At 30.9% G+C, this 12,686-nt stretch overlaps 1 protein-coding gene across 1 annotated transcript in view; it reads left to right on the top strand.

Annotated features, from left to right (window-relative positions):
* The window catches only part of LOC134842485 (G-protein coupled receptor 54-like), a 201,155-nt gene that overhangs the window by 141,554 nt on the left and 46,915 nt on the right, over nt 1–12,686 (top strand). Inside the window, exons 7-8 of the mRNA XM_063858847.1 lie at nt 764–962; nt 2,673–2,846. Coding sequence (XP_063714917.1) covers nt 764–962; nt 2,673–2,846 — 373 coding nt within the window. The remainder of the gene's footprint in view (nt 1–763; nt 963–2,672; nt 2,847–12,686) is intronic.

Below are 12,686 nucleotides of genomic sequence, written 5' to 3'. Positions count from 1 at the left end.
ATTACAGTGTATTTTCTTGTATTTTCTTCTTTAATTTCGTTTAAAAATATGAAAAAAAACGTAGTAATTTTTCATTTTGCTTTTCATTAAATTTTTTGCCAATTTACCTTTAGAATCAAAATTAGGTAAATCACTTTAAGCAAAAAGTTCCATTTTTTCAACAGTTTAATCTCTGTAGAGGCTTTACATCAGATTTCTAAATTCTGAGCTTTGTTTACATTTTGTTTTGAGTATAATGTTGCAAAAATAGCAAGAATTCATCCAGGGGTGGTGTAAACCTTAATTGTTTTATGCTGAACATAACAAATATTAAATATTTTTTTGGAAAGTTCAAACGAATAACCGCGTTTTTTGGCGCACGCTACCCCTTCAAAATTAGTATAAATTGGCGCCGAAGGCGCTTTTAGAAATATTTTACGTCGTTCAGCCAAAAATGGATCTGATAAAATAGTAACAAAACTGTGGCGTGCCGAGTAAATAGGGTTTTAATAATAAAAGATTAGATTTGTTACTAGAGATGTAACTATCCACCATGGACTGAATTGTATAATTCGGGGCGTCTCTTATAGCAACTTTCTTTAGATCAAGGTATGAAACAACCCCCCCCCCCTCTAACCCACACACACACGCCAAATAGAAAGCTCAAAAAGTGTACGTAATGGCAACTGAAAAATTGCACGTTATAAGATGCAGACATCATACTATATCATCACATTAAAAGTTATTAGTGCCTATTAAACTTATCCAATTCATGATTTTTCAGGGTTCGAATGCTGGACGAGAACCATAAATTCAGCACAGCCGAGTTGCTGGGCTCGCTCCTCTGTCGTCTACTCTTTTTTTTGGGTAGTACCGTAAACCCAATCATCTACGCTTTCGTAGGGAGGAACTTTCGCAACAACCTCACTAACACGATCACCCGATTCCGCCGACTCATTTCAAGCAGCAACAAGCAACCCGCGGTACATTTTAATTAAATATTTTAATCCTTTACCGCGGTACATTTTAATTCTTTATCATAATAATAATAATAAAAAAAAATTTAAGTCAGAAACTTATAACCACACATTCTATGAAATTGTAAGTTTACAATTTAGTTAGGCATAGGAGTTTCCAACCATAGTTTCAATTTCATAATTCCGTTAAGTATTTCATAGATTTATATATTTACGATTATTTGTAGGCTCAATATGCTTTTCTTCTCTAGATTTCCGATGGTGAGAAGTTGATGTTATTCCTGGTCAATAACCTTTTAACTTCCTATTAAAACAAAGATAGCCGGTTGCTGTGAATATAACACAAATTGTTTGAATCTCGATTTTTAATATTAAAACATACAGATAAGATTGAAAATTACAAAATTTAAATGTTTTAAGAGGTTTTTGTTGCTTTTTTAGCGTGTGAGAGGTCATTTAATTGGTCAATCAGCCAAATGAATCAGCTATTACTAATAAGTAAAATTATTATAAAAACCCCAGAAAAATTAGATTCGAAACTCAGTCAAAACAAGAAAAAATCAAGATCAATTTTTTCGACACAGTTTTTTCAAAAATAATAATAGTTCTTTTGAATCGAAATCATAGCTGAAAGGGCTTAAACATTATGCCACACTTGATTCATTTTGAATGTTTTTTGAGATAGCAAAAACTGACTGAAAAAAAAACAGATCGGTCGCCATACTTCCTAGCCACATCGTGAACAGATCGGAACAATGACTTTCGACATAATTTTTTAGGTTGGCTAAAATGTTCGCACCAGCCATACAAATGGGCTAAAAAAGTTTCGTGTCACTGCAAATTTCCCAAGTCAAAGTTAGTCCCATCTGAATCTTTTTTTGTTCGGCCAATCCAGATCATGAGAATTAACTTACAAAAGTCATGATTCTGATTTTAAAACAACTTTTAAAAAGTTTTCTATATCTCTGAAACGACTCTGCCGAACTGTTTGCTATTGAAATTAAATTAAGCGACATTTCGAATCTATATTGAAAATAGAACAATGGTAACTGTGATCGGAAATTCTGTGAAAGTCTCAGCAACCGTTTACTTTTTTATCCTGTGGGATGGTTGAGCTCAATTTTTTAGATAAAAATATATCATACCAGTTATTGTCAGATCATAATAAAAAGCCCAATTTTTATAAATTTGTCGTGAAACTATTCATCCTCATTTTTGAAGAATTTCGACCCAGATATTTTTTTGGATAAATTAAAAAAATAAATTTCGAAAAAATCATATTATTTTTTTTATTTATTACTAATTTTTAATTGCTTTTCATATTTTTGTATTTAGGTAATTCGGGCTACTCGCACACCAACTAAAACGTTTGTTTTTTTGGCAAGGAATCTATGATATATATAAAAAACACATTGGCCCGGTTTTCACAACCAAACACTTGTTACTTTTCGGGGAGTTCAAACCAACTCTCGAGAGACTTGCATCAGCCCCTGTCCTCGCTGTTCCAGTATTTAAAGCGTGGGATTCTAGTTTTTCAAGTTAACTTTTTTGAGAAAGAGAAAATTAAAAAAAAATCTAAGCCAGGGGCAGAAGCACACAACAGCGGTTCTCCACAATGAGTTTAACAACTCGTATGTTGGTCCTTTTTATTGTTTTTAAATCGCCTTAACTTGATATTTCTATTTTTAAAATTTACTGAATTATTTTTGCAATTAGACCGCAACTAATGGAGCCAAAAGTTCACGCGAGGTGGGGCAGTTGGACGACGCCAGAGTATGTCGAAACTCTAATGGGGGAGACGGTCTTCGAGCAAATAGGGGGAGAGTGGTCGAGACTACAGGAACTCAGGGCGTTACTGCGTCTTCACTACGCCGCACTTCTGAAAACCTGGTACAAATACTCTTACAGCGTCCCAGCAGCTTAGCATTTGATTTATGATTCTTGAGAGAATATTTTTAAACAAACAGATTTTAGTACTAGTCCGGGTTGAAGTTCCATTGCAATTCAGAAAAGTGTCATTGTTATTGCATTGCTTTGACATATTTCAGGGATGTACCAGCACAAATACATAGATAAACTATGTTTTTTCTATTTTCATTGTTTTTAAAATACTTAATTCGAAAAATTGATGTGATATCGATGAAACATCTATGTCACATCCATGTTTCAACTAAGTTTCTTCTTACATTGATGTCACATTGATGAAATATCTAAGTCACATCCGTGTTTGAACTAAGTTTCTTCTTACATTGATGTTAAATCGATGAAATACCTATGTCACATCCATGTTTGAACTAAGCTTCTTCTTACATTGATGTCACATTGATGAAATATCTAAGTCACATCCATGTTTGAACTAAGTTTCTATTTACATTGATGTTAAATCGATGAAACACCTATGTCACATCCATGTTTGAACTAAGTTTCTTCTTACATTGATGTCACATTGATGAAATATCTAAGTCACATTCATGTTTGAACTAAGTTTCTTCTTATATTGATGTTAAATCGATGAAATATCTATGTCACATCCATGTTTGAACTAAGTTTCTTTTACATTGATGTTACATCGATGAAATATCTATGTCACATCCATGTTTGAACTAAGTTTCTTCTTACATTGATGTTACATCCATGAAATATCTATGTCACATCCATGTTTGAACTAAATTTCTTCTTACATTGAAGTGATATCGATGAAATATCTATGTCACATCCATGTTTGAACTAAGTTTCTTCTTACATTGATGTCACATTGATGAAATATTTAAGTCACATCCATGTTTGAACTAAGTTTCTTCTTACTTGATGTTAAATCGATGAAATATCTATGTCACATCCATGTTTGATCTAAGTTTCTTTTACATTGATGTTACATCGATGAAATATCTATGTCACATCCATGTTTGAACTAAGTTTCTTCTTACATTGATGTTACATCGATGAAATATCTATGTCACATCCATGTTTGAACTAAGTTTCTTCTTACATTGAAGTGATATCGATGAAATATCTATGTCACATCCATGTTTGAACTAAGTTTCTTCTTACATTGAAGTGATATCGATGAAATATCTATGTCACATCCATGTTTGAACCAAGTTTCTTCTTAACATTGATGTTACATCCATGAAATATCTATGTCACATCCATGTTTGAACTAAATTTCTTCTTACATTGAAGTGATATCGATGAAATATCTATGTCACATCCATGTTTGAACTAAGTTTCTTCTTACATTGATGTCACATTGATGAAATATTTAAGTCACATCCATGTTTGAACTAAGTTTCTTCTTACTTGATGTTAAATCGATGAAATATCTATGTCACATCCATGTTTGATCTAAGTTTCTTTTACATTGATGTTACATCGATGAAATATCTATGTCACATCCATGTTTGAACTAAGTTTCTTCTTACATTGATGTTACATCGATGAAATATCTATGTCACATCCATGTTTGAACTAAGTTTCTTCTTACATTGAAGTGATATCGATGAAATATCTATGTCACATCCATGTTTGAACTAAGTTTCTTCTTACCTTGATGTCAAATTGATGTAATATCTAAGTCACATCCATGTTTGAACTAAGTTTTTTCTTACTTGATGTTACATCGATGAAATGTCTACGTCACATCCATGTTTGAACTATGTTTCTTTTTAACATTGATGTTACATCGATGAAATATCTATGTCACATCCATGTTTGAACCAAGTTTCTTTTTAACATTGATGTTACATCGATGAAATATCTATGTCACATCCATGTTTGAACCAAGTTTCTTTTACATTGATGTTACATTGATGAAATATCTATGTCACATCCATGTTTGAACCAAGTTTCTTTTTAACATTGATGTTACATCGATGAAATATCTATGTCACATCCATGTTTGAACTAAATTTCTTCTTACATTGAAGTGATATCGATGAAATAACTATGTCACATCCATGTTTGAACTAAGTTTCTTCTTACATTGATGTCACATTGATGAAATATTTAAGTCACATCCATGTTTGAACTAAGTTTCTTCTTACTTGATGTTAAATCGATGAAATATCTATGTCACATCCATGTTTGAACTAAGTTTCTTTTACATTGATGTTACATCGATGAAATATCTAAATCACATCCATGTTTGAACTAAGTTTCTTCTTACATTGATGTCAAATTGATGAAATATCTAAGTCACAACCATGTTTGAACTAAGTTTTTTCTTACTTGATGTTAAATCGATGAAATATCTGTGTCACATCCATGTTTGAACTAAGTTTCTTTTACATTGATGTTACATCGATGAAATATCTATGTCACATCCATGTTTGAACTAAGTTTCTTCTTACATTGATGTCAAATTGATGAAATATCTAAGTCACATCCATGTTTGAACTAAATTTCTTCTTACATTGATGTTACATCGATGAAATATCTATGTCACATCCATGTTTGAACTAAGTTTTTTCTTACTTGATGTTAAATCGATGAAATATCTATGTCACATCCATGTTTGAACTAAGTTTCTTTTATATTGATGTAACATCGATGAAATATCTATGTCACATCCATGTTTGAACTAAGTTTCTTCTTACATTGATGTTACATTGATGAAATATCTATGTCACATCCATGTTTGAACCAAGTTTCTTTTTAACATTGATGTTACATCGATGAAATATCTATGTCACATCCATGTTTGAACTAAATTTCTTCTTACATTGAAGTGATATCGATGAAATATCTATGTCACATCCATGTTTGAACTAAGTTTCTTCTTACATTGATGTCAAATTGATGAAATATCTAAGTCACAACCATGTTTGAACTAAGTTTTTTCTTACTTGATGTTAAATCGATGAAATATCTATGTCACATCCATGTTTGAACTAAGTTTCTTTTACATTGATGTTACATCGATGAAATATCTATGTCACATCCATGTTTGAACTAAGTTTCTTCTTACATTGATGTCAAATTGATGAAATATCTAAGTCACATCCATGTTTGAACTAAATTTCTTCTTACATTGATGTTACATTGATGAAATATCTATGTCACATCCATGTTTGAACTAAGTTTTTTCTTACTTGATGTTAAATCGATGAAATATCTATGTCACATCCATGTTTGAACTAAGTTTCTTTTATATTGATGTAACATCGATGAAATATCTATGTCACATCCATGTTTGAACTAAGTTTCTTCTTACATTGATGTTACATTGATGAAATATCTATGTCACATCCATGTTTGAACCAAGTTTCTTTTTAACATTGATGTTACATCGATGAAATATCTATGTCACATCCATGTTTGAACTAAATTTCTTCTTACATTGAAGTGATATCGATGAAATATCTATGTCACATCCATGTTTGAACTAAGTTTCTTCTTACATTGATGTCACATTGATGAAACATTTAAGTCACATCCATGTTTGAACTAAGTTTCTTCTTACTTGATGTTAAATCGATGAAATATCTATGTCACATCCATGTTAGAACTAAGTTTCTTTTACATTGATGTTACATCGATGAAATATCTATGTCACATCCATGTTTGAACTAAGTTTCTTCTTACATTGATGTTAAATCGATGAAATATCTATGTCACATCCATGTTTGAACTAAGTTTCTTCTTACATTGAAGTGATATCGATGAAATATCTATGTCACATCCATGTTTGATCTAAGTTTCTTCTTACATTGATGTCAAATTGATGAAATATCTAAGTCACATCCATGTTTGAACTAAGTTTTTTCTTACTTGATGTTAAATCGATGAAATATCTATGTCACATCCATGTTTGAACTAAGTTTCTTTTACATTGATGTTACATTGATGAAATATCTATGTCACATCCATGTTTGAACTAAGTTTCTTCTAACATTGATGTCAAATTGATGAAATATCTAAGTCACATTGATGTTTGAACTAAATTTCTTCTTACATTGATGTTACATCGATGAAATATCTATGTCACATCCATGTTTGAACTAAGTTTTTTCTTACATTGATGTTACATCGATGAAATATCTATGTCACATCCATGTTTGAACTAAGTTTCTTCTTACATTGATGTTACATTTATGAAATATCTATGTCACATCCATGTTTGAACCAAGTTTCTTCTTAACATTGATGTTACATCGATGAAATATCTATGTCACATCCATATTTGAACTAAATTTCTTCTTACATTGAAATGATATCGATGAAATATCTATGTCACATCCATGTTTGAACTAAGTTTTTTCTTACATTGATGTCACATTGATGAAATATCTAAGTCACATCCATGTTTGAACTAAGTTTCTTCTTACTTGATGTTAAATCGATGAAATATTTATGTCACATCCATGTTTGAACTTAGTTTCTTTTACATTGATGTTACATCGATGAAATATCTATGTCACATCCATGTTTGAACTAAGTTTCTTTTACATTGATGTTACATCGATGAAATATCTATGTCACATCCATGTTTGAACTAAGTTTCTTCTCACATTGATGTTACATTGATGAAATATCTATGTCACATCCATGTTTGATCCAAGTTTCTTCTTAACATTGATGTTACATCGATGAAATATCTATGTGACATCCATGTTTGAACTAAATTTCTTCTTACATTGAAGTGATATCGATGAAATATCTATGTCACATCCATGTTTGAACTAAGTTTCTTCTTACATTGATGTCACATTGATGAAATATCTAAGTCACATCCATGTTTGAACTAAGTTTCTTCTTACTTGATTTTAAATCGATGAAATATCTATGTCACATCCATGTTTGAACTAAGTTTCTTTTACATTGATGTTACATGGATGAAATATCTATGTCACATCCATGTTTGAACTAAGTTTCTTTTACATTGATGTTACATCGATGAAATATCTATGTCACATCCATGTTTGAACTAAGTTTCTTCTTACATTGATGTCAAATTGATGAAATATCTAAGTCACATCCAATTTTGAACTAAATTTTTTCTTGCATTGATGTTACATCGATGAAATATCTATGTCACATCCATGTTTGAACTAAGTTTCTTCTTATCTTACATTGATGTTACATCGATGAAATATCTATGTCACATCGATGTTTGAACTAAGTTTCTTCTTACATTGATGTTACATTGATGAAATATCTATGTCACATCCATGTTTGAACCAAGTTTCTTCTTAACATTGATGTTACATCGATGAAATATCTATGCCACATCCATATTTGAACTAAATTTCTTCTTACATTGAAGTGATATCGATGAAATATCTATGTCACATCCATGTTTGAACTAAGTTTCTTCTTACATTGATGTCACATTGATGAAATATCTAAGTCACATCCATGTTTGAACTAAGTTTCTTCTTACTTGATGTTAAATCGATGAAATATTTATGTCACATCCATGTTTGAACTAAGTTTTTTTTACATTGATGTTACATCGATGAAATATCTATGTCACATCCATGTTTGAACTAAGTTTCTTTTACATTGATGTTACATCGATGAAATATCTATGTCACATCCATGTTTGAACTAAGTTTCTTCTCACATTGATGTTACATTGATGAAATATCTATGTTACATCCATGTTTGATCCAAGTTTCTTCTTAACATTGATGTTACATCGATGAAATATTTATGTGACATCCATGTTTGAACTAAATTTCTTCTTACATTGAAGTGATATCGATGAAATATCTATGTCACATCCATGTTTGAACTAAGTTTCTTCTTACATTGATGTCACATTGATGAAATATCTAAGTCACATCCATGTTTGAACTAAGTTTCTTCTTACTTGATGTTAAATCGATGAAATATCTATGTCACATCCATGTTTGAACTAAGTTTCTTTTACATTGATGTTACATGGATGAAATATCTATGTCACATCCATGTTTGAACTAAGTTTCTTCTTACATTGATGTTACATCGATGAAATATTTATGTCACATCCATGTTTGAACTAAGTTTCTTCTTACATTGATGTTACATTGATGAAATATCTATGTCACATCCATATTTGAACTAAATTTCTTCTTACATTGAAGTGATATCGATGAAATATCTATATCACATCCATGTTTGAACTAAGTTTCTTCTTACATTGATGTCACATTGATGAAATATCTAAGTCACATCCATGTTTGAACTAAGTTTCTTCTTACTTGATGTTAAATCGATGAAATATTTATGTCACATCAATGTTTGAACTAAGTTTCTTTTACATTGATGTTACATCGATGAAATATCTATGTCACATCCATGTTTGATCCAAGTTTCTTCTTAACATTGATGTTACATCGATGAAATATCTATGTGATATCCATGTTTGAACTAAATTTGTTCTTACATTGAAGTGATATCGATGAAATATCTATGTCACATCCATGTTTGAACTAAGTTTCTTCTTACATTGATGTTACATCGATGAAATTTCTATGTCACATCCATGTTTGAACTAACATTCTTCTTACTTGATGTTAAATCGATGAAATATCTATGTCACATCCATGTTTGAACTAAGTTTCTTTTACATTGATGTTACATGGATGAAATATCTATGTCACATCCATGTTTGAACTAAGTGTCTTCTTACATTGATGTTACATCGATGAAATATCTATGTCACATCCATGTTTGAACTAAGTTTCTTCTTACATTGATGTCATATCGATGAAATATCTATGTCACATCCATGTTTGAACTAAGTTTCTTCTTACATTGATGTTACATCGATGAGATATCTATGTCACATCCATGTTTGAACTAAGTTTCTTCTTACATTGATCTTACATCGATGAAATATCTAAGTCAAATCCATGTTTGAACTAAGTTTCTTCTAACATTGATGTTACATCGATGAAATATCTATGTCACATCCATGTTTGAACTAAATTTCTTCTTACATTGATGTTACATCGACGAAATATCTATGTCACAGCCATGTTTGAACTAAGTTTTTTCTTAAATTGATGTTACATCGATGAAATATCTATGTCATATCCATGTTTGAACTAAGTTTTTTCTTACATTGATGTTACATCGATGAAATATCTTTGTCACATCCCTGTTTGAATTAAGTTTCTTCTTACATTGATGTTACATCGATGAAATATCTATGTCACATCCATGTTTGAACTAAGTTTCTTCTTACATTGATGTTACATCGATGAAATATCTATATCACATCCATGTTTGAATTAAGTTTCTTCTTACATTGATGTTACATCGATGAAATATCTATGTCACATCCATGTTTGAACTAAGTTTCTTCTTACATTGATGTTACATCGATGAAATATCTATGTCACATCCATGTTTGAACTAAGTTTCTTCCTACATTGACGTTACATCGATGAAATATCTATGTCACATCCATGTTTGAACTAAGTTTCTTCTTACATTGATGTTACATCGATGAAATATCAATGTCACATCCATGTTTGAACTAAGTTTCTTCTTACATTGATGTTACATCGATGAAATATCTATGTCACATCCATGTTTGAACTAAGTTTCTTCTTACATTGATGTTACATTGATAAAATATCTACATCACTTCCATGTTCGAACTAAATGTCAATTTTTACAAAATTTCTATTAGCTTCTTAAGTTTTGTCACCTGTCGTTACAAACGATGAAAAACGAATTAAATGGCCTTAAAGCATAAAGTCTGCTAGAAGCCACGCAAATGCTTACTTTTTTTTTGCAAAAAAAACTAGAAATTCAGCTTACCAGTGTTAGCCTTGGGAGAAACCGTGCTTGAGTAACTGGATTTGTTTGATTTTTTTTTAAAAACAAAAAAAAATTTGTTCAAAATTTTCTGTCACCCCCACAACTGAAAACGCAGGTTTTGTCGCTAAAAGTTGAAATGTGTAAGCGTTGGTTGTGAGAAGGCTTGAGCAACTAAATTTACCAAGAAACAGGGCAATTCTTAGTTAAAAAATGAAAAAAGTGTTTGTGTTTTTTTCAAAAATTATTGCATCCCCCCACACCCCCACATCTATAAATCAGCTGAAAACAAGTTAAAAACGTATCTTTTTTCTTAAAAAATATAAATGTGTTAGCTTTGGTAGTTAGAAGGCTCGAGCAACTAAATTTGCCTGGAACGGCATTTTTGAATAAAAAAAGGAAAAAGTATGATTTTTCCTAATAAACTAAAGCATACCCCCACAGCTAAAAATCAACTGAAAAAATCGTAAAAACGCTTTTTTTTCGCAAAATTGAAAAATTAAGTTGGCGTTGGTAGTTGCCTAGAAACAGGGCAATTGTTTGTTAAAAAGGAAAAAACATACATACTTTTTTCAAAACTGAAGCACCCCCTACAGCAGTTTAATTTTCATGGATGAATCAAAAAATTCACATCTATGTTTCAGCCATGATTCATGGATGAAACATCAATTTAACTTTCATCCATGTTTCATGGATGAATCATAGAACTGACATCCATGTTTCAGTTATGATTCATCGATGACACACCATTGTAATTTGCATCCATATTTCATAGATGAAACATGGATGAACATCGTTAAAGTGGCACTGAAACATCAGTGATACATGGATGCAAAAAAAGGAAAGATCAATGATATATTTCTGAATTGCAATGGAATTTCAACCCGGGACTAAACAACCAAAAAGTTTTTTTTGTAACGTGATATCATTATATTTCACTTAATCCACTTTACTTTTTCTATGTGAAATCCTAATTGCACGCACAAAAACTTCGGCACAATAATCAGCTTAAATGGATTGCATCTACATCTAAGTCGACCTGCATCTATCCGTTTAGCCGAAGTAACTACTTTTTCCCGCAACTGGTAAATCAAAAGTCACTGTTACCCAGCCATTGTAATTTCGCTGGCAGATTTAATCGACCTCAATGCAAAAAAGTTTTAGAACAATTTATAAATATGACTCTTGGAGCCATGTTTTGATTTAAACTCAAATAAAATCCGTTAGGTCGTTTTTAGCTTTGTTTTTGGGAATTTTAAATTGTTTGAAACCGATAGGAATCCAATTAATTCAAATATAATCAATTTTACTAGGTTGTTAGACTTTAATTTATTCAGGTTGAATACAATTTTTCCTGGTTGGTTCGACTCTTTTTTAAGAATTTATGTGCCTTCCAGTCGATTTGAGTAAAGTATGAGTATAGAAAAATCTAAAAATTATCTGAAGGGAAAATTTTCAAAAAAATAAGTTGTTCCGTTTTGTACAGTTTTTCCGCTGATTTTACTTTTAAAAAATGTTGTTTCATTTTTGAAGAAAATGACTGATTATTTCTCAAGGTGATTTTTTCTCTAGAAAAACTTCGACTTTTTAACTGACCATTTTCAGGGAATTTTTATCATCTGAAAAGTATTCTTGTCTTAAGTTCAAAATTAAAAAGATATTTCACTTGTAATGCTTGTTTGTAAAGTTATGGGAGTTTGAAGACGGCCAATATTCGAGCCGTAGACCTTCAGATGCAGTTGGAACACTCAGGACTTTGCCCGGATACGAGCAGTTGGAACACTCAGGACTTTGCCCGGATACGAGCAGTTTTGATCATAATAAAAATGCAATTGAAGAGTTTTTTATCTGACAATCACAAGCAGCCCCGAATTTTCCGATTTCCTTGTAATGTCTATGATGTTGTTTTGCCTAGAGAAAATGATCAAATCCAAAAAAAAATCAAGAAAAAAACATAAAGCTTTTTTCATAGATTTTTTT

This window comes from Symsagittifera roscoffensis, chromosome 3 (assembly GCF_963678635.1).
Source record: "Symsagittifera roscoffensis chromosome 3, txSymRosc1.1, whole genome shotgun sequence".
Lineage (NCBI taxonomy): Eukaryota > Metazoa > Xenacoelomorpha > Acoela > Convolutidae > Symsagittifera > Symsagittifera roscoffensis.
Note: the sequence above shows the minus strand (reverse complement) of the source record. Positions and strands in the feature narration are given on the sequence as shown.